Source organism: Pelophylax lessonae (genome assembly GCF_965119305.1).
Source record: "Pelophylax lessonae genome assembly, chromosome: 9".
Taxonomy (NCBI): Eukaryota; Metazoa; Chordata; class Amphibia; order Anura; family Ranidae; genus Pelophylax; species Pelophylax lessonae.
The window spans coordinates 244,997,592-245,021,983 of NC_138776.1; the positions used below are offsets into that span (position 1 = coordinate 244,997,592).

A 24,392-nucleotide genomic window follows, 5' to 3' on the forward strand; every position below is an offset into this window, starting at 1 on the left:
CTTCTTTGATCTTGTGAAGATGTCATGATGTTTGATGGAGGCGGTTGTACCCTCTGCTCCCTGTAGGTTATTTGAGTCTGTGCCACTATTCTCCCCTCCTTCATTCTCGGTGTGTCTGTTGTCCTCTCGTGTTTGTTTTTTTGTTTGTGACCCGCCATTTCTTGGTTTTTGGAATGGCCCCCTTCTCCTCACTACCGGTTGTTCTGTGCCGGATGCGTTGGAGATTCAGGAGGAGTCTGATGAATAGCTGTTGCCAGCCTGTTCATGATATTTGTTCCCAGTTAGGGGTCTATTTTTGGGCCTCCTGGGATTGTTCCACTTATATGCCTGTGGCAAACACAGCCACTGTATATTGTCCTTCGTATATGCATTATGTTTATTGCATGTGTATACCTTTAAGAACCAAGTGTTTTGAGTGTGGTTTATGTGGAGAGAGTGAGAACTCTTTCACTTGGGCCTATCATATGTCTGAGCAGTGTCCCTCAGGAGATGGGTGGGGGTTTGTTATTGTTAAATACCTGCCTTCTATTGTCATATTGTTTCTGTCTGGCAGAGTAAGGTATTATGGGATGTTCAGCTTTGTGTGTGGAATGTCTTGAAGAGGGAGGGGTTTTGACTGAGTGTAGATCCCTGTGTTTTTCAATAAACAAGGCAGTCTAGTTTTGACCTCCAAGCTATGTGTTGTCTGGTTATTGGAGGGTTGGGAATATTATACGCTACCAGGATTATTGTATGCTGTGCCTGACTACCAGTGGAGATATCGTGGATCATACTGCTACTCCGCTACAATGCCCTTCCTTGGGTGAAAGCATTCTTGTCCCTCCAATATTTTTTCTCTTTATTTCTCAATATGTTTTTGCTATGCTCCTCCAGATGTTCTTTTAGTTTAGTTTCCTGCTCACTATAGAGCGGTAGGGTTTTTAATGGTGTGAGTTGAATGTATAGCGATTTTAAGTCATCATCCAGCATTTTTATTTGTCTTTGATATTCGTCTTGTAATAGTCACATAAGGGTTGCGCGAGCATTCATTTAGAATGTTTTCCCACTCCTTCTTCATATGACTGGTGATATTGTCAAGTGTCGGGAAAATTTGTATCCTTAATCCTATCGGGTTTATGTTTTCATTGATGTATCTCTGAAAGGTTTGTATGTTTCAGTGTAGAGCCGATTTTCTTATGTCCTTTTCAGTGATGAGAACTGTGCCAAGGTGTCTTATTTCTGTTGCTCTTTGGTCTGAATGTTGGTATGTATCCCTGTCATTAGGTTGTCCCATTCTGTCCCCACAAGGTCACCCATTTTTGTGCCTGAGGTCTGTCAGTTATAGAACCTCCAATTGTAGGAGGGAAGCTCCTTCCTGAATATCTTATCTCAGGGAGGAGGAAGAGGAAACTCCTGCTATTAAGTAGGAGTGGTGTTTCTTTAAGGTGTAGAAAAAAGTATAATAGACTCTAAAGATTAGAGAGGGTTGGATGATTCACCATCCTAATTGAATTGTATTGCTTTATCTCTAGAGCTATATATAGAAAGCAGTAGTTGCCATCATCCCTAATGAAATTGGTAGAAAATAGTTGGTTCCTCAAGCCAAGAAAAAATTGGGATTGTGCAGGCAATAGTATTATATATAAAACAAAATGTATTGTGTCATACAAGAAAAAAAGAAAACACAAAGAAAAACTGTATTCATTTGAATTCACATAAGTGCTGTACATATCAAACAGTGGCGGCTGTGTCGCATGGTTGCATATTACTTATAAGCAGGTATGGAGATTCTCGATGTAGAGAACATGGGGTTCCGACGCCTTTCGGCATTAAGTCGAAAAATTGCCTTTTTCAAGGTTATCACCAAACTCTAAAAAGTGAAAATACATTAAATTAGTGACATTACGTTGGTTTTTCATTCTATTCAAAACATAGTCTTTTTTGTTGCATACCGGTTGTGCAGAGATTCCCAACCCGAAATTGGTAGGGGCTCACCTCATCTAGGGCCACAGGAGCTGCCACTGGATCTAGAAGATGGGCCTGCGTGGGAGCCAAGGGGATATGTATTGATACCTATGAGTGTACATTTGTGAGGGAACTAGTGTTTGGTTATACCAGGATTTCCCAATGACTTGGGTTGTCCCTGGTTTGTATAAATGAATGTACTTACTTTGTTCCTGTATGTAGAGGGTCCCAGTAGGTAGTTACCGGGATTTCACCGTCCCCTGAGAATAAGGGGAGGTTGTTATACTAGTAGGCTCAATGAAAGTTCCTACTTGTGTGTTGAAGAAGTTTCTTGGCTTAAAACTTACATGTCTGGTTGTTTAGGTTCCTCTTGGAAGAAGAGGTCAGTCAGAGGCCCCTGATTATGGAAATATAGACCTGGAAGAGAATGCATAATTTTTAACTGGATACTGTCTGTGGATATACCAGCCTAACAGCTGCAGAATATAGAACCATCAGAGACCTAAATCTCCTTCTCCAAGAAGGATTATATTACTCAGAGGAACCACGGGACTCCATACAACAGGACTAGGACAGTGACAACAACACAGAAGAACGTACCAATCCAACATTCAAAAAAAAAATCACACAAGTTTCCACCTTTGAATCAAAATCCAGCCATCGCATTGTTCGTAAGAGAGACAACCAAAGAAATTGAAAAATTGAAAGACAACTATCGAATGGATAATCTAACCAAAACACAACACGAGTCCCTCAGAACACTCCAAGACAATGATGACATAATAATCAAGCCATCAGATAAAGGTGGGAATGTAGTGATCATGAACAAAGACCACTACAAACAGATGTGCTCAAAAATCTTCGAAAATACCAATTGCTACCAAAAAATCTCTCCCATTCTCATAAACTCATACAACGAGGATTTCTACCGGAAGGTAGATAGGGCCCTCAATGAGGGCATCATATCAAAAACTCTTTGGGAATACATCCGTATTCAACATCCTCGGACACCCACTTTCTATGCAATCCCCAAGGTGCATAAGAACATTCTTGACCCCCCCTGGGAGACCGATTGTATCTGGCAATGGCAACATCACAGAAGCCATCAGTCAGGTAATTGATGCGTATCTTAGACCCCACGTAAAGGACCTTTCCTCCCACACCGAAGATACCATCCACTTCTTACAAATTATAGATGGAATGGAAATCCCTAAAGACGCATTCCTATTAACCATTGATGTTGAATCATTATACAACAACATCCCACATACCAAAGGCCTGCAGGCAGTAAAGCAAGTGTTGAGACAACAAAGTCTACACAACGTGAAATTTAATAACTTCATACTGCAAATGTTGGAGTTTATATTTTCACATAACTACTTTTCCTTTTCCGGCTCTCACTACCTCCAGGTATGCGGCGTGGCAATGGGGACCAGCTGCGCCCCATCGTAAGCCAACTTATACCTGGAGGTGTGGGAACAGGAATTCCTTGCCGAAGAGGAAAACTCAGAATACTATTAACAAATCCTACTATGGCAGAGGTACATTGATGACCTGTTCATCATATGGAACGGTCCCGAACACCTTATAGAGGAATGCCTCAAAAAGATGAACTGAAACAACTACAACCTGTACTTCACAATGTCATATAGTGCAAACCAAGTGACCTTCTTGGATACCAGCGTAGAAAAAGACATGCAGGGTAAGCTCCATACCAAATTGTACAGGAAGGAAACCACAGGAAACACCATCTTACATGCAGGAAGTTTCCACCCAAAATCATTAAACAGTCTATTCCATACAGCCAATTCCTACGTATCAAATGCAACAGCACAAGATACGAAGATTTCCAAAAAGAGTCCGATGCCCTGACAACATGCCTACTCAAATGAGGCTATACTAAATCATGCTTGAAAAGAGCCTTCAACCGAGTAAGGACTCTGGATCATCAAGAAGTACTCTTTAAAAAAGCCCCTAAAAAAGCCACTGATGAAGAAAAATAAGTAACCAGAGTCATTCTAAGATACACCAACCAGCATCTCCAGCTGAAAAAAATCCTAGAGAAAAACTGGGCCATTCTCACCCAAGATACCACCATCAAAGACCTGGTATCCAACACACCAGCCATCACCTTTAGAAAAGCGGGCTCCATCCAAGACTCCCTGGTGCACAGTGAATTTAAGGAACTGTCAAGCAAAGACCCATGCAAGGACTAAGGCACATTTCAATGCCGGAGTTGTATGCAGTGCCAAGTGATACATAAATGTACCACTAAAACACTACTGAACGGTAAAACCTTTAGGCCTAGGCATTTCGCTAACTGCAAGACTAAGGGAGTTGTATATTTAATGGAATGCCAATGTGGAGCCTTTTACGTGGGTAAAACCCGACAGGAATTTGGTATAAGAGTGAACAAACACATCCAGAGCATGACAATAGGGAACTTCCATCTCCCTTTAGGGCGTCATGTTGTCAAGACACATAAAAACAGAATGCCAAAAGTGACTTTTATGGCCCTAGATAGGGTCCACATCCCCCGAAGAGGGGGGTTATGGAATAAAGTCTTATTGCAGCGGGAAATGCGCTGGATAAGACACCTCCAAGTGACTATCCCCCCTGGTCTGAATGATTGCGAAAGTTACCGCCCCTTTTTGGAGGGCTTCTCCTTCGGAAAAAGGGACTAACTCAATCAGCTAGTGTAGGTTTCCCCGCACTCAAACACCCCATCAACACTCCCTGTTGAGAGAGGGAGGGTTGTTTCAACCCTGTTCCATTCAAATTACACCAGCACCCCCACTAACTACCCCCTCGTTTCAAGTGCAGATCTCTGTCTAAATACTAGGAGTCTATTCTCCGCCCCTTTATTATTTATTCATTTTTAACTTTATCTTTGTCTAATACTTTGTTCATTATTGACATAACATTTATGTAGTTTCTCAAACTTGTCTTGCAACTGCAATATTGTAAATGCATCCTTGTGCAAAAGATTGTCTCCCCCCTGGGGGGGTGGACCTCACATGGACCCCAACAGAAGCTGCGCCCGGCACGGTAAGCCCCTTGATTTGGGGCTATTTTAGCTGCCTATCATCCCATCAGCACCACCCCGGTGGTCCTCAAACCCAGCCCTCACTGGGTCCTTGCAGCTACTCTCTGTGTCGGCGGCGTCTCTATCTATATGAGCCGAGGCTTGGAGCTGACAGGCAGCACGTGCAGCCGCTCGGCGCAGATGTCGGCAGACCTGTCGAAGCCCTGGTTTCCAGGCATCGCGCAGCGCGGTGGCGTGCATGCACGATGCATATAAATAGACGCTGGGGATCTCCAGGGACGCCATTCCTCACCAGCCGGCGGGGAGTGAACGTCTCGGAGGGCAGTGGAAGCACACAAGGACATCGTTTAAAGAGACCCACACGGCAGAGTTACCCCGGAACAAGTAAGGAAAAACCCCCTCTTTGTTTTTTACCTTGTACTACTCTACAAGGCAAACACCTGGTCTCAATGCATCCCCCACTAAGAAGTATCACTTCTCTTACTTTTCATAGGCTTCCTTAACCTTAAAGGAGGACCCTGGATACCCCCTTCAGTAAACCCACATACACAGTGGACCTAAATAAGTAGGCAGCTTCCTCTCTGGGTCACATTAGTTTACCATACCATCCACAGACAGTATCCAGTTAAAAATGATGCATCCTCTTCCAGGTCTATATTTCCATAATCAGGGGCCTCTGACTGACCTCTTCTTCCAAGAGGAACCTAAACAACCAGACATGTAAGTTTTAAGCCAAGAAACGTCTTCAACACACAAGTAGGAACTTTCATTGAGCCTACTAGTAACACCCCCTCCCCTTATTCTCAGGGGATGGTGAAATCCCAGTAACTACCTACTGGGACCCTCTACATACAGGAACAAAGTAAGTACATTCAGTTATACAAACCAGGGACAACCCAAGTCATTGGGAAATCCTGGTATAACCAAACACTAGTTCCCTCACAAATGTACACTCATAGGTATCAATACATGTCCCTTGGCTCCCACGCAGACCCCTCTCCTAGATCCAGTGGCAGCTCCTGTGGCCCTAGATGAGGCGGGCCCCTACCAATTTCTGGTTGGGAATCTCTGCACAACCGGTATGCAACAAAAAAGACTATGTATGAATAGAATGAAAAACCAACGCAATGTCACTAATTTCATGTATTTTCACTTTTTAGCGTTTGATGATAACCTTGAAAAGGGCAATTTTTTTACTTAATGCCGAAACGCGTCGGAACCCCATGTTCTCTACATCGGGAATCACCATACCTGCATATAAGCAATATGCAACCATGCGGCACAGCCGCCACTGTTTGATATGTATAGCACTTATGTGAATTCAAATGAATACCGTTTTCTTTGTGTTTTCTTTTTTTCTCGTATGACACAATAGATTTTGTTTTATATATATTACTATTGCCTGCACAAACCCAATTTTTCCTTGGCTGGAGGAACCAACTATTTTCTACCAATTTCATTAGGGATGATGGCAACTACTGCTTTCTATATATATAGCTCTAGAGATAAAGCAATACAACCATATGCCTATGTAACAATTATATGCCTCTTTTCAGATTTTCACCTACCCTTTACCTAACACTTGTCATGGCAGCCTAGGGTGGGCCATGGCCTGCCTCTAAGACCTGACATATCTCTTAATTGTAAATGACTGTTTCCTAGTTTCTGTATTCTAAGCATGCTGCATCATATTAATTTCCCATCACAACTTGGCCATTCAGCCAGCTTCTGTCAAAGGGGCATGAACGAAAAAGATCTGTTGATTGGCCAATGGCTGAGAGCGCTGATTGGAGTGTTCTGGCGGGGTCAATCCCCCTGTCAGAACACAATAGCACACAAGGTAAGATCGCTGTACTAACACCTGATAGTTAGTACAGTGATTTCTTCTGAGCTGTCAGTTTTTTTTCGTTCAACCCACTTCGCTGAACAAAAATAAAATTAGTAGCGTATACAAGGTTTTGAAGTAGGGAATGGCTAGAATACCCATCTGTCTGGGAAATTTCTCTTCACTTTCTGATTTGCAGACATCTTTGAGGACAAAAGATGTTAGATTAGATTATTGTCGCCAGAACAATGTAAGATTTCCCAATGGAAGATTTCCCCTTACCTCTTCTTTTGGCGCAAGATACACTATATTACCAAAAGTATTGGGATGCCTGCCTTTACACACACATAAACTTTAATGGCATCCCAGTCTTAGTCCGTAGGGTTCAATATTGAGTTGGCACGCCCTCTGCAGCTATAACAGCTACAACTCTTCTGGGAAGGCTATCTACAAGGTTTACGAGTGTGTCTATGGGAATGTTTAACCATTCTTCCAGAAGATATGAGGTCAGGCACTGATGTGGACGAAGAGGCCTGGCTTGTAGTCTCCGCTGTAATTCATCCCAAATGTGTTCTATTGGGTTGAGGTCAGGACTCAAGTTCTTCTACCCCAAACTCACTCATCCATGTCTTTATGGACCTTTCTTTGTGCACTGGTCCAAATTATTTGGTGGAGATGAGATTATAGTGTGGGGTTGTTTTTCAGGGGTTGGGCTTGGCCCCTTAGTCTTAGTGAAGGGAACTCTTAAGGCGTCAGCATACCAAGACATTTTGGACATTTCATGCTCCCAACTTTGTGGGAACAGTTTGGGGTTGGCCCTTCCCGTTCCAACATGACTGCGCACCAGTGCACAAAGTAAGGTCCATAAAGACATTGAGTAGTGAGTTTAGGGTGGAGGAACTGACCTCAACCCGATAGAACACCTTTGGGATGAATTGGAGTGGAGACTGCGAGCCAGACCTTCTCGTTCATATCAGAACTGCGCTTCTGGAAGAATGGTTGAACATTCCTAAAGACACACTCCAAACCTTGTGGACAGCCTTCCCAGAAGAGTTGAAGCTGTTATAACTGCAAAGGGTGGGCCAACTCAATATTGAACCCTACAGACCAAGACTGGGATGCCATTAACCGGTTGCCGACCGCCGCACGACTATATACTGCGGCGGTCAGCCCCGGCCAGGCAGAGTGACGTATCGGTACGTCACTCGCCTGTCACTGACTTGCGAGCCTATCGCGGGCGGGCGCGCGCCCGCCGAGGCGCGCGCCCGCCGCGGCTCGTTCACAGGCAAGTCAGTGCGTGTGACCGGCGGACTCGATGTCCGCCAGTCACACTGCGATCGCTCCTGTGAAGGGAGAAAGACAGAGCAGCTTGTGTAAACAAGCTGCCTGTCAGTTCTCCCTGTGTAAAAGTAAAGATCTGACCGTTCTACTATGTAGAACGGTTGATCTTTGCTTTTACACCAATAGGAATGTCCCTACACAGTAGAAAGCACGCCCCTAGGACACACTTAACCCCTCCCTGTCCAATAAAGTTAACCCCTTCCCTGCCAGTGTCATTTTTGCAGTAACAGTGCATATGTATAGCACTGATTACTGCAGTAATGTCACTGGTAACCCCAAAAGTGTCAAAAATGTCAGTCAAGGGTCCGATCTGTCCGCCGCAATGTCGCAGTACCGAAAAAAAAATCGCAGATCGCCGCCATTACGCGTTAAAAAAAAAAACACCAAAAATGACAAAAATCTTTCTCTTTGTTAGTAAACGCAATAACTTTTGCGCAAACCAATCAAAATACGCTTTTTGCGATTTTTTTTACCAAACATAGGTAGCATAAAACAAATTGGCCGAAAAATGTTAAAAAATTTTGATTTTTACTTTTTTTTTTGGGGAATTTCATATAAAAAAATGTGAAAAATATTGTTATTTTTGCAAAATTTACGCTCTTTTTTTGTTTATAGCGCGTGTTTAAAAAATCGCACAGGTGATCAAATACCACCAAAAGAAAGCTCTGTTTGTGGGAAAAAAAGGACGTCAAATTCGTTTAGGTACAGCGTCGCACGACCGCGCAATTGTCCGTTAAAGTCACGCAGTAAAAAATCGCAAAAAAACCCCTGGTCCTTTAGCAGCCAAATCCTCCGGGGCTTAAGTGGTTAATATTCATTATGTGCATGTAAAGGCAGGCATCCCAATACCTTTGGTAATATAGTGTACATCCCCTCACTGCAACAAATGTTCTTATTAACCACTTGCCGACCGCCGCACGACTATCTACGTCGGCGGTCAGCCCCTCACAGGCAAACTGACGTAGGTCTACGTCGCTTGCTTGTGAGGGTCTAGGGAGCAGGCGCGCACCCCCGGAGGCGCGCTCCCGCGTGGTCACGGACCCCCCCGCGTGTGTGACCGGCGGACCCGATGTCCGCCGGCCACTCTGCGATCGGCATGGGAGAAGGAGAAAGTCAGGCGGCTTGTGTAAACAAGCTGCCTGTCATTCTCCCCTGTGTATGAGAGATGATCATACGGTTCTACTATGTAGAACCGTTGATCACCGTTCATACAGCTGAAGCCACAGCCAATCACAGTAGAAAGCACGCCCCTAGGGACACACATAACCCCTCCCTCTCAAATAAAGTTAACCCCTTCACTACCAGTGTATTTTTACAGTAACAGTGCATATATATAGCACTGATTACTGTAGAAATGTCACTGGTAACCCCAAAAGTGTCAAAAATGTCAGTCAAGGGTCCGATCTGTCCGCCGCAATGTCGCAGTACCGCAAAAAAAATCGAAGATCGCCGCCATTACGCGTTAAAAAAAAACAACAAAAATGACAAAAATCTTTCCCTTTGTTAGTAAACGCGATAACTTTTGCGCAAACCAATCAAAATACGCTTTTTGCGTTTTTTTTTTACCAAACATAGGTAGCATAAAACAAATTGGCCGAAAATGTTAAAAAATTTTGATTTTTAAATTTTTTTGGGGGGGGGAATTTCATATAAAAAAATGTGAAAAATATTGCTATTTTTGCAAAATTTACGCTCTTTTTTTGTTTATAGCGCATGATCAAAAAATCGCACAGGTGATCAAATACCACCAAAAGAAAGCTCTGTTTGTGGGAAAAAAAAGGACACCAAATTCGTTTAGGTACAGCGTCGCACGACTGCGCAATTGTCCGTTAAAGTCACGCAGTGCCGAATCGCGAAAAACCCCCTGGTCGTTTAGCAGCCAAATCCTCCGGGGCTTACGTGGTTAAATGATTTCCCTTCTCTTTCTGTTCTTGTGATAACTGTAGAATTTTACAATCTCTTTCAGCCCAAGTAACAATTGTCACTATGACAAATAGGGTGAATCTATCCAATGGGAAGTTTCCTAAAATTAACACAATTTGTTGTCCTTTTTACCCATCTGGGGAAAATGATGACTGGTATAGTTGGAGATGGGATCTCATTCTTCGTATTCTTCTGGTCACTTGGCCAGCTGTCTAATCTTTGGTTGGTTGTCCTCAGGGTGATTCATTTGGGCCTTCTCTCTTTCTCTATGTAGATGTATCCTTTACCCCGGGGAAAGTGGCCCTTTATGTTCTGGCTCTTCGTTCTTCGTGTGTTGATCCCAGCAACATCTCTGTCCAAAAAGGAAGCATTGACCTTGTCCAGCTTCTGGAGAAAAAGACTCGTGAGGAGCTGCGTGCTTTTGGTAAGTTATAAAAACATGATTTAGTCAAAAAGAAAGCTTAATATTGTTAATATAGAATGTATAGCTATTTTTGTATAAAATGTATTAGTCATGTTCAGAAAAAAATAGAATTCTTATACTAGTTTGTCAGGTAAATACAAAAAGCTGCATATGAATGTTATTAATCTTCTGTCAAGCCAGTAGCTGGAGCTCCGAAGTCCTTTTGATATTTTCCTCTATGTACAACTTGACCTCCGCAAGGTTTTACCCCTTTCATAACCAGGGCATTTTTTGCTATTCAGCACTGCGCTACTTTTGACTGGCGATTCCCCAGTCATGCAACACTGTACACAAATGAAATTTATATCATTTTTTCACATATATGCCTCGTTTCCACTGAGCGGTATGGTTCGGTTCGGTACGGTACGCAATTTTTGCCGTTTCCATTGTCAAAAGTTGTGAATGGTACCCTAATTCCCGAACCATACTGTACCACTTTTTTGGGGCCCCCTTTGTTGGGGTACCAAGCACAATCATACTGTACCAACAGGGTGGAGCTACACTCTGCAGAACATTGATTGGTTGACAGACGCCTATCAAGTGATGTCAATCACTACTTTCCGGCTACACCACGCCTATCATGTAAGGGTACTGTTGGCAGTGGAAGTGCAAGCCTGATCAAGGTGTACCGTTCCAAACCTTACTGAACCTTACTGAACTGTACTGAACCGAACCGTACCGCTCAGTGGAAAAGAGGCAAAATAGAGTTTTCTTTTGGTGGTATTTGATCACCACTGGGGTTTTTTGTTATTTAACCACTTGCCGACTCGCCTAATGTACATTTACTGCGGCAGGTCGGCTTTATTGCACGAAATCACATACCTGTATGTCATTTTGTGCAATAGCCACTTGGGGGCGCACGCCCACCTCCGGAAGCACGATTGTGTGCTGATTGGACAAAGGGGGAGCCAATCAGCGGGTCCTGATGTCCCCCAGCCACCCGCAATCGTTCCAGAGAGAGGCAGAAGGGCAGTCTGCCTATGTAAACAAGGAAGATCGCAACTCTGACAGGGGAGAAGATAGAGGGCTTGTGTTCCTGAGCAGGAACTCGGATCTCTGTCTTCCCCCAGTCAGAGCACCTCCCCCACACAGTTAGCCAGCACCCCGTTGGGACACATTTAACCGCCCCCTTCCCTGCCAGTGTCATTATTACAGTAACAGTGCATATTTTTAGCACTGATTACTGTAGTAATGTCACTGGCCCCCCCCCAAAAGTGTCAGTTAGGTGTCAGATTTGTCATCCGCAATGTCGCAGTCCCGCTAAAAATCGCTGATCGCCGTCATTACTAGTAATAAATAAATAAATAAATAAGTAAGTAAAAATGCCATAAAAAATATCCCATTGTTTGAAGACGCAATAACTTTTGCGCAAACCTAACAATATACACCTATTGGGATTTTTTTTTACCAAAAATATGTACATATTGGCCTAAATGAATGAGGAAATTAGATTTTTTACATTTTTTACCAAAAGAAAACTCTATTTGTGGGGGAAAAAAGGACATGCATTTTATTTGGGTACAGCATCGCACGGCCTCACAATTGTCAGTTAACCACTTGCCGACCGCCAGCAGTGCATATACTGCAGCAGGTCGGCTCTGTCCCGCGAAACGACGTAACTGTACGTCGCTTCGGGGGAACACAAGTAGGGGCGTGCGCCCATTTGCCGCAGAGGAAGCTGATCTGCGGGTCCGACAACCATGATTGCTGCCGGGCACCCGCGATCATTCCTCATGGAGACAGAACGGCGGTCTGCCACTGTAAACACGGCAGACCACTGTTCTGTCAGCAATGAACACAGGGATCCTGTGTTCCTCCTATTCATTCCATATGTAAGTCCCCCACACAGTTAGAAAGCACCTCCTAGGGACACATTTAACCCTTTGATCGCCCCTGGTGTTAACCCCTTCCCTGCCAGTGTCATTATTACTGTAACAGTGCATATTTTTAGCTCTGATTACTGTAGTAATGCCACTGGTCCCCCCCAAAAATGTCAAAAATGTCAGTTAGGGGTCCGATCTGTCCGCCGCAAAGTCACAGTCCCGCTAAAAATCGCAGATCGCCGCCATTACTAGTAAATAAAATAAATAAATAAAAATTACATAAATCTTTCCCCTAGTTTGTAGACGCGATAACTTTTGCGCAAATCAATCAAAATACGCTTATTGGGATTTTTTTAACACAAGTATGTAGCAGAATACAATTGGCCTGAAATGATAAAAAGAATCGATTTTTTATTTTATTTTTTATTTTTTGGGGGGAATGTTATATAGCAGAAAGTGAAAAATATTGTTTTTTCTTTTTTTTTTTCACTCTGTTGAGAAAAACACAAGATATTATCTAGAAAGTTTTCATATTTTGCACTCTTTTTTAAAGATGTGATATGTAACTAATTAGATGTCAAGTTTTTTTTTTTTTCTTGTGAGATTAATTATGAGTTTGTTAGAGTGTATGAATAATCACTGATTCTTATTACAGAAATTGGATCATCTCCAAACCCATCCATAATAACCACCTGGTACCAAGTAGGTCTTGACCTTATCGGTCTCTGCACCATGTCCAGCCCTTACACTATTTCAGCAGCACGCATTGTGGCCAATCACACTACGCCAGAGGTGTGTGGTACTGTTGGTGAGTATATGAACTGGACCTATGGCCAGATTTATGCAATATCAAACACACCCTGTAAATAATAATAGTCAACTAACATCAATGTATTTTACACAATTCTATCAATTATGCCAATAGAAGGCCCAGGCTCTTGCTCAAAGCACCAAGCACTTGCTGAGATTGTGATCTCTGACTCACTGGTATAGCTTAAGTTTACCATTGGACCCCTTTTTTTGTGGACAGTCTCTGGTGGGAGGAGTCGCTGGGAGCCTGGCAGCTTACCCTAAATCTTGCAGTGCACAGACCCCAACTCCCCACACACACACACACAACCCCCCCCCCCTTCCACTGCTCCATCTTCTCCCCCCTCTTTAAAAGCTCCGCCATCTTGTACCCTACTGTTGATGCCCTATTAAGCTGAAGCACCCAGCCAGCTCTAGTACCACCCACACAATGTAGGTGGCTTTGCCTCTATCACTTGCAGGGAGATCATCCAGCAGGGGTGTTGGTATATTGGCACCAGGGAAAATGGAGATCACAGAGGGTCAGCCTAACATTCCATGCCCTTCTCCCGCCCATGACCACACAGGACCCTGGGTACCTGCATCTCCCTTGTCTCCTTCCTGCACTCAGTAGGATCTGCTCAGGAGATCAGATCTGTGGGAGTGATTGGGAGACAAGCTGTCACTTTTAAACACAGAAGCCGGACTTTTGTGTTTACAAGTGATAGTGGTTACATAGTAGGTGAGGTTGAATAAAGACAATAGTCCATCCAGTTCAACCTGTGTAGGTGTATGTGGCCGTAATCATCTCACATACCCCTGAATGTTCTGATCCTTGAGATGTACGTCTAAGTGTGTTTTGAGAGCCACCATACTTCCCGCAGAAACCACCTCTTGTGGTAGAGAATTCCACAATCTTGTAGCCCTAACAGTAAAGAACTGGTGAGCAGAAAAGGTGGAGGAACTGAGTTCCACCAAGTTCCAGCTGAATAAAAAGCCCAGCCCCCTGCACTCTGCACTACCTGCTCCTGTCCTTGGCTCTCTGTGCATTACTTACTCCTAACCTCTGCATTAATTGCTTCTGATCTCTGTGTGTTACTCATTTCTGCTCCTGTTTTCTGTGCATTACTTACTCCTGAACTCAACTTTATTTAATACATTCTGAGAGGTTACAATATGTAATACAGCAGAACAACTAAAGCTATACCAAAAAAAGAACAGTAGGTGGCGCCTGCGCTCAGTACATAACTAACTTGTGTTTATGTTGCTTAAAATAACATGTTGGGTTTTCTTGATTCACACAAGTAATCAGAATAGAAGTCAGTACGGAAGGAAACAGTAAAAAATGTATCATTTATCTAATGTCAAATCTAATGCCTTCATAGACACGGCAGCTGTAGTGGCGATGGGGTTGGTTTGTGTGCTTGGCATGGAAAATGTTCCTGAAGAAACACTTACAGAAGTAAGGAAAACCCTGTCTGGTCTGCTGATTTATATTTTGGAGCAACAAAAAGATGGACTCATCGGCAATGCTTACAGCACAGGCCTAGCTGGACAGGTATGGGCAGTACACTTGTACTATGTAGGATTAAGTGTATATAAAAAATGATAACAAAAATGTAATAAATTACGGCTCACCAGTTCTCAGATGTGATGGCTGCTTTCGTTTTCCCTTTTTTTTTTTGTCCTCTTCTCCACAACATAGAGGAGTTATATTCTGTAGTCCACAGAGGTGAACAGGGCTAATAACACTGCAGAGAGCACCGGAAGTTAAAGTGTTTGTTACCCCAACATTTTATATTCCTGATATGTGCCTGCTGTACCATGTACTTGTATGAGAAAGTATCCCGTACTCTTTGTATTGCTTCCTTTATGCAAAATCCCTGGTGTCCCGGTCAGTCCCCCCTGCTTTCCTATTACAAACTGACCACACTAATCAGAAAAACACACTGTGGTCAGTTCTCTAGCTGTGTTGTGAACTCAGACGTGTCCTGACACACCTCCCCTGCACAGCCTAACATTGGGAAGCTCAGTGTGCTGCTGCTTCTCCTCCCCCAGCTCTTATACAGCTGAGAACAGAGGGAAAGTGATCACTTATAAATGAAAAAAAAGGGATTCATAATGTTTTATCTATACACAAATGTTTTTCCTTTTATTTTTATTTTAATCACTTTCCGACCACCCCGTAGCAGATTTACTGCTACAGGGCAGCCACGCTGTGCAGAATCACATATATATATATATACATGATTCTGCACTTTCAGGTTTGGGCGCGAGTGCGCGCCGCCTGCTGGTCACTCTCACTGTGATTTTACATAGCGGGAGCTGATCAGCGAGTCCCGCAGACCCCATCTCCGCTGACGCCGGCACCGGCTGATCATTCGTTACACTGACAGAATGTCAGTCTGCCTATGTAAACAAGGCAGATTGCCATTCTGTCAATACAGAAGACATAGATCCTGTGTTCCTGTAAAGCAAGGAACGCCAATCCATGTCTTCCACTAGTAAAAACACCTCCTCTATAGTAGTAAAACACTAAGCTCAGCACACATTTAACCCTTTCATCACCCCCCCTAGATGTTAACCCCTTCCCTGCCAGTGTCATTAGTACAGTGACAGTGCATATTTTTAGCACTGATCACTGTACTAGTGTCACTATTCCTGAAAAAGGGTCAAAGGTGTCAGTTAGGTGTCTGCCGCAATATCGCAGTCCTGCTATAAGTCATTGATTGCTGCCATTACTAGTATAAAAAAAAAAGAAATAAGAAATATCCTATAGTTTGTAGAGACGTTAACTTTTGCGCAAACCAATCAATATACGCTTAGGCTGGCCATACATTATACAATTTTCCTATTCAATTCTCTTTTAAGTTTAACAAAACCATATAATATCTGGTCAAACCTAAACACTTTCAATCTGTGTGCAATCAGGCCAGGCCCTTGCACTACATAAGAAATTTAAAGTAGATTCCAGGTCTCACTAGGGAAGGAGAGGGGAAGGGAAAAGGAGAGGGAAAGGGTAAGGGAGAGGGAGGGGAAAGGGAGAGGGAGGGGAAAGGGAGCGGGAGTGGGAAGGGGAAGGGGAAAGACAAGGAGTCATTGGAAATTGGGGATTCAGGTGTGCCCACAAGAAAAAAAGCTAAAATAGCTAAAAAACATAAGTTTTATTAGATGACAAAAATGATTAAAATAACAAATATACGTTATACATACAAATTATTACATGTTTTGCATGTAATCATACAATACAAGTATTTGAATGTTGGATGATCCCAAAAGGGACGATAGGGATCAACGTGTTTCGCCCACAGTGTGAGCTTCTTCAGGATCCGATTTCCAATATGTATGAGCCATATGATAAGTAAACAGTATACAGTGAGTATCAATTTCCAATATATACATTTTACATATGCAGGATATACAAATATTAGATTATAAATAGATATACCAAATATGATGGAAATGAAAAGAAACAGGCAAAAAAAAAAAAATGGGAGGGGAAAGGGAAGGGAGGAAAGAGGGAAGAGGAGCAAAGGAAGGGAAGGCAAGGGAGGGAAAGAATGTAAGTCCCGTGGTCAGCATATTGGGGGGACAATAGGCAAAATGGGAAAATAGGAAGAACAATGGGTTTTACCAAAAGCTTACCTTCAAAAAAACATCAATAAAGCATATGTACAAAGGAATATATGATCACTAGTTCAGCACCTATCTTGGAAGGATAAGGGGACCTTTGATATAGAATCAGATATGAGGATGGATCTGTGTGTTGATAGTATGAGTGAGATCTCCAACAAAAGAGTGAAAAGCTGGTGAACATCATCAAATAGATAAAAATTAAGAGAGAAAGTAAACAAACCCCAGTGGAAGCCAACATATATCAATACAAATTTATTGTGACTGGATAGTAATAAAACATGTGAATGTGTGTCCACATAAATAGAGCGTGCCAAAAATAAGTATGTAGAGCCAAAAATAAACAAGTGTATAATGATCAAGGATCAAAGTAGCCAATCACTATAATCAAATTCGACTTACCAATAATAACTACATGTATATCATAGATAAGGGGTGAAATGAAATCGAACAGATAATCCCCCAAACAAGCCCATCCGGGATCAGATATAAAAGAGTCAAATATCCATGTTCAAAATGATATACCCCTGGATACAAAGTAAAAATGGACCCATAAGTGGACAGTTCTAGTCCAGTGGCGTATTTTGGTTTTCTGCTGCCCTAGGCCTGACCAAACTTGTGCACCCCCAATTTAAATATGACCCACCCCTTCCTGTAAAGGCCACACCCCTTCCTGTTTAGGACCCGCCCTGTTGTTGTATTAAGTGTGGTCGTCAGCCTGCGGTCTGTCCGAATGTCCTGACCGGCTGGTATTATCATACTAGTAGGTAGCAGTGTGACCGCTTTATGGGGGTACCAGACTGATTTGTCACCTGGACCCTGCCCTCCAATTCACCACATAAGACTGGCACTATACAAAAAGTGTAGCGCAAGCTGGCGGGGACCCTTTTCGTGCCGGGAGGAGGCTGTTTTTTTTTCCGTGCAGGGTATAGCTCTTTGCTGCCCCCCCTGCAAAGTGCCGCCCTAGGCCTGGGCCTTGTTGGCCTAGGCCAAGATACAGCACTGTTCTAGTCAAGAGAGATTAGCTGTATACATGAGGATGATTCCACTTACTGACCATATCCAGAGGGTGCAAAAAGTTTTCCCTGTCCTGAGTCCAGTAGGAGCGATGCCGCAAACCAGAGGTTTCAATGAGCCTTTATATACACAGGGTAATGAATGGCTCCCACATGCCTCCTGTCCCCCACGTCCCATCCGAGGTGCCGTCGGGAACAGCGTACACATGGGGGGACATTCCTCCATTGCGATGATGCAAACCGGAAGTGACATCTAAATCCAGAGATGGTCAAAAAACAGGAAGTAAACATCATGATTTCAAGGCCCCAAATGGTCAACAAACAGAGAACTGGGCCACAAAAGCCAAAATAGGTGCATCAATCCTACCACCACCAAAACAAGGGTACAACCAAAGGCCTCCCCTCCAGCCTGTGTCTTAGAATACAAAGTTTTTACACTGTATAGATATAACAGTGCCTGCTCTTAGTTTAAAATCTTGTGTCTCCATGTTTTTTTAGGCTTTGTTGGCCGCAGAGAAGTATTTTTCAATAGTCTGGGATTGTTCTAAAATAATAGAAACAGTGATTGACCTAATACCCGAGAAGACATTCTCCTTGCCCATCGCTGCTGCCCAGGTGCTGCCTTTCCTGTGGGGTACAAGCTATGTCTCTGTGAAGTGTCTGATATGTCCAGAAGATAATGGTAATTCATTTATTTCATTTAGTAGTAGGTGGGGTCCCCCAAGGATCTGTTCTGGGACCAATTCTGTTTAATTTATTCATAAACGATATAGAGGATGGGATAAACAGCTCAATCTGAAAATTTGCTGATGATGCCGAGCTAAGCAGGGCAACTTCCCAGCAAGATGTGGATACCTTACAAGACAAGAATACCTAAAAAAAAAGAATGGGTTGGGCAACTGCATGGCAAATGAGGTTTAATGTTGAAAAACGCAAAGTAATGCATTTCGGTGCTAAAAATACGAATGCAAGTTACTTGCTAGGGGGAGAACTCCTAGTAGATGACAGGCTCAGCAATGGCATGGAATGCCAAGCTGCTGCAAGCAAAGCCAACAGAATATTGGCATGCATTAAAAAGGGGATTCACTCCAGAGAAAAAGTGATAATTCTGCTACTCTACAAGACTCTGGTCCGGCCACATCTTGAGTATGCCATCCAGTTCTGGGCACCGGTCCTCAGGAAGGATGTGCTGGAACTGAAGAGAGTTCAGAGTAGGGCAACAAAGCTAATAAAGGTACTGGAGGATGTCGGTTATGGCGAAGGACTACAGGCATTGAACCTATTCTCTCCGAAGAAGAGACACTCTAGAGGAGATATGATAGTGAAATTCAAATACTGTACTGGTGACCCTAGCATAGGGAATTTTTTTTTTTTATAAAAAGACACATGCCCATTCAGTGAAATTGTAAAAGAGTGTAAAATCTGCACCTAGTACAAATAAGAAAACCCTCACACTTAGGCTTCTTACCAGATATCCAGGACTATAAATTATAATGGTCAAACAAGCAGCAGCAAGTTTATCCAGTAGGATCACAAATCATATGAGGGAGCCTCAAAATAAAATAAAAAGTAAAACTAGTGAAGCCCATCATGATATAAAAAAATGTATTTAAAAGATGGCTACAAATACCTTCATACAAAACATAACTGGCACTAGTTTTGTATAGCAGAAGAGCAGCAGGCTGCTTAGCGATCGGGTGTGTAATGTTATCACTGTCAGGCCACTTACTGATACATTTCGTCATCAACAAGACGTCTTTGGAGGATAGGCTGAGTGAAATTGGAAGAGAAGTGGTTTAACCCTAAACTGCATAGAGGGTTATTTACTGTCAGAGTGGTAAAGATGTTGAATTCTTTTCCACAAGCAGTGAGAACTGATAGTTTAAAAGAACTATTAGATGGGCATGTTAACGATCACAACATACAGGGGTATACAATGTACTATTGACACAAACACATACACACACACATACACACACACCACAGGTTGAACTGGATCTTTGGTCTTTATTCAACCATACCAATTATGTAACTATAGAATGCTGCACATTTTTCACTACATCACTTTTTACCTTTAGGTGATGCCATTCGTATTTTTTAATTAATGTCTACTATAGGATTTAAAAAAAAAATAAACGGTTAAAAAAAATTACATTGAGAAGTTAATGAGACTCTATGAACTTACTTTAGTGGCGCGTAGTTGGTGTCTTTCATGGCATCTCTTGTTTTGTTGGTGCCGTTTCAGGGCATGCTTAGTTTGAATGATGTGGACAGAAAGTTACATAGTTACATAGTTAGTGAGGTTGAAAAAATACATCAGTCCATCCAGTTCAACCTATGAAGTGTGTGTGTGTTTGCTGCTAACCGTACAGTATACCCCTGTATGTTGTGGTCTTTAAGGTGCCCATCTAAAAATCAGCAGTAAAAAAAGAGACAGTCCAAAGTAAACGGTGACTTTGTGCTTAAAATATTGTCCTTAGTGAAAGTGAATCATCACAATTGGAAGGTGCAAGTGCTCTGGCTTGATTGGCTATGACATTGATTTCTTGTCCCGAGTGAATGAGTAAAGTGGATCACTTACCAGATCTCGTGGGTCCTATATGCCATATGGCATTAAGACCAGGCTTTGATGGCCCCCTGGGCCAAATGGATTCCCCTTTTGGTGGTCCTATGGGCTGGTAATGGCTCCTCTAGGCTCCGGGGTGTAATGACCCAATATATTAGGAAAGGAGAAAGAAGGCTCCAAATAGCGTAATATTGTAAGGATTGAAATGTTTATTACCCATACATTGGGTTCAGAGTATAAAAGCAAGGTTACACTATCACTGGTAGTCAAGCGGTGCGGGATGCGCATCCTCCTTGCGGAATAACGGGCTGGCAACTCTGAGGACATCACCGGAAGTGACGAAACGCATCAGTTTGGACCGCATAGCGTCATCGCGTCACGCATACTAGCAAGCGCTGTATTTGGCCTTTTTTAAAGACCGTTCTTTTGTCTCATAAAACACCATTGCGCACTTATAATATATATATGGGGTTTAAAACACCCCCTTAGTAGTTTGCACTGACAGCTTACAAATGTATTGGGTGCCGCACCACTCACCCTTCCTGAATCCTATGTCAGTGCATGAGTATGTTCCACTGGTGGTTTGAATAGGAGAACACAATTAGTTATTTTTAAACATGGGTATATAAAGAGGAATTGGTAGCATAGATGTTCAGTTTTAACAAAACAGGAAGCATATTAGCGTATTTGCTCTGTGTGGCTTCCCCGACATACCTCCAGGGAATGGGAGCACAAGAAGACGATAGGAGGGTCACATATGGACATTGTTTTCAGATGCTGATCTATGGATATGTGTTTACAATACTAATAGATGGACATTGGTTTTATAATGCTGATACCTACTTTGAGTCATGATAGGAATAGCAATTTATTTTAAAGTTATATTAATGCAATAGTAAAGGACAGAACTATTTTACATTTCAAATATCCAATCAAATTCAGTATTTTATGTAAGTGTACATTATTATGATAGTGGATTTAATGACTTTTTACAAATGTTGATTCAAAGGCTAGTCCACCCAAAAGTCATATTTTATAGATGCTGGAGAATTAATCTACTCGACAGTCTCTCCTATCTTCTGGGTCCGCAGACCTGCTGTGCCCATTAGAATGCACCATCCCTCCTGGGTTTTATATAGATTTTATGATATTTAGAATGTAACAGAAGAAGCTAAAGGTGGTTGGGAATACCCAAAACTCCCAGAGGGACAGGAAATGAGCTGAGAATTATGACAGGGAGACACTACATTTGGAGTACCAAAGACCAAAGCCAGCAGCTGACTCAGCCCACCGGGCTCCCCCACCACTTCTAGGTGGATTGGGCCTTTAACTATCTTTAGGATTTTTTTAAAAGTTCCATTAAAACCTGTAACTAAATAAGCTGTATTGAAGGGCAACAACACAAACACTGTCATTCCTTTTAAAGTAGCGGTTCTCAATATCTGTATTCATCATCTGTTTTGTCTTCTACCTTCATGCAGCTACCCTTATCGCGGTGAAATACACGATTGTGAATGACTTAGTAGGAGAACATTTTCAATATACTATTATCGTAGCAGTGAAAGAAGGATCCACTCTACTGCAGGTCATGCAAAATGCCGCTGAATTAGATTCTAATCATTTCAGGTGAGAACTTCAAGCCTAACAGTGACTAAAACCGTTTCTTATTAGGGATGATCGAACTTTTGAAAAGTTTGGTTCGACCAGAACACCCGAACTTCCCGAAATTCCAGAACCCATTTGAAATCAATGGGACCCGAACTTCAGTAATCAAAAAACACAATTTTGAAGCCCTAAAACCCAATAAATGCCCCTAAAAAGTGCCTAGGGTTCTAGGTCATGCCCCAAGGACTATTAATCACACAAAAAAAGTTCTTAAAAATTGTCTTTTTTGATAGAGAGCCAATTATTGAAAAAATTATTGAAAAAAAAAGAGATTTCTTTGGATTTAGTGTCTGGGGGTCTAAAAAGTGTACCTGTGAAGTTTCAGCTCTGTAGCATGTCCAGAACCAGAAAAAAAAAGATTGTTTGTCTTAGAATTGCAGTAGAGCAGGGATAGGGCTCCGCTACTTTCACACATGGCCGTTTTTGTTGCAAGAGTTTATTGGGCTTTTTTGTGGACGTCTTTGGAGGCAGGCATGACATCTGAACTTCTGTGTAGGGGGTATATATACACACACACATATATGTATATATACACATACACACATATAGGTGTGATAGGAGCGGAGCCACATCCCTGCAAATAATTTCATTAGCGCAGGCATAGGGTTCCGCTACTTTCACGCCTATATGTGTGTATGTGTATATATACATATATGTGTGTGTGTGTGTGTGTATATATACCCCTACACAGAAGTTCAGATGTTATGCCTGACTCCAAAGACGTCCACAAAAAAGCCCAATAAATGCCTGCAACAAAAACGGCCAGGTGTGAAAGTAGCGGAGCCCTATCCCTGCTCTACTGCAATTCTAAGACAAACAATCTTTTTTCTATGGCGGTCACCCTGACATGGAAGAGTTTGGTCACCCTGCCATAGCAGAGTCAGTTCACCCTACACTACACTACGGGCACCCTGACACTTAACACTTTCCTTACAGAAACTAGATTATTGAATCTAACTATAGTGGTATATAGTGCCCTAACTACACTAGATATCCCTTTCCTCACGCTAATAATTGCTAAATGACACTTTTGCAGCAGGAGTAACAGAACTGCTTCCACTCTCTTCCACAGCCCCTGTATTACAGTGCTAGAGATTTGGCGGGGCTATGTTATATACTGGGGGGCATATTCACTACTGATTGGCCTCTGGACCCCCTAGTCACTTCATTTACATTCCTAGCATCCTCCTGCCCCCTCAATTGGCTTTTACTAATGTTTCTGGTCCAATCACAGGCTTTTAAAGCCCAGTTCTTATCCCATTGCATTTTGGTCGGTTCTGGTTGCCGAATTCCGAACTTTTTTAGTAAAAAGTTCGGATATCGGCCGAATTTCGAACAGTCAATGTTCGGGTCAAACCGATGGTCGACCCGAACCGTTTGATCATCCCTATTTCTTATTTGATGTTTCGAGTTTAAGCGATACTGTAACAGGATGCCTAATCAGTTAAATGACCAGACCGAGAGTAACTCTAATTTGAAGAGTACTAAATTGGTCCAAAACATAGTCAGAATGACAAAGAACATTCATACGCTCCTGAATGAGCTAAAACAGAATATGAAAGTTGCACAAACATGGAGTCAGACTACACAGCAGTGTCTCTGTGGTTCAATCTTCGTAACATGTGGTTGCATACCATAGTCTCTTTAAGATAATATAACAACAAGGAATCTAACTGAGAATCAATATTTTATTAATACAATTCAGAACACAAACCACTACTAGTGATTAAACTCAAAACAATGTCCTTCTCAGTCTTTTTGTTAAGATCAAGTGTAGCATCTGTTCTTATCGGTGTCCAGTAGGGGTGCTCCACCATCATTATGGCCTTTCGGCTGAGATGGATAGATGTATACTGTCCCTGCTATTATGATGATGGTCCTGAGGGATCTTCATGCGAAAAAAATAAATTAAGCATCCATCCATTAAGGCTTCTTCTTTCATTAATACAATTCAGAACACAAACCACTACTGGTAATTAAACTCAAAACAATGTCCTTTTCAGGCCTTTGGTTAAGATCAAGTGTAGTATCTGTTCTTATCAGTGCCCAGTAGGGGTGCTCCACCGACATTATGGCCTTTCGGCTGAGATGGATAGATGTGTAGTGTCCCTGCTGGTATGATGACGGTTCTGAGGGATCTTCATTGGAAAAAAAATAAATGAAGCATCCATCCATTAAGGCTTCTTCTGGATCAAAATTATAGTGGTCATTCACTGGCTGCTATTTATTAGGGATTATTTATACAATGGCATGAGACTTTTGAATACCTTCTGTTATAAGATGACTTTACTGTGCTTTAACTCACCTATATATATATATATATATATATATAAAAGTGTTGTATCTCTGAGCACTTAA

General features: G+C 42.4%; 1 protein-coding gene across 1 annotated transcript in view; it reads left to right on the top strand.

The window, feature by feature from the left end:
• Positions 1-24,392, top strand: part of LOC309564347 (uncharacterized protein) — a 106,516-nt gene that overhangs the window by 73,936 nt on the left and 8,188 nt on the right. The window contains exons 12-16 of the mRNA XM_082268973.1: positions 10,354-10,503; positions 13,021-13,173; positions 14,540-14,712; positions 18,302-18,485; positions 21,851-21,995. Of these exons, the coding sequence (XP_082125099.1) occupies positions 10,354-10,503; positions 13,021-13,173; positions 14,540-14,712; positions 18,302-18,485; positions 21,851-21,995 (805 nt within the window). The remainder of the gene's footprint in view (positions 1-10,353; positions 10,504-13,020; positions 13,174-14,539; positions 14,713-18,301; positions 18,486-21,850; positions 21,996-24,392) is intronic.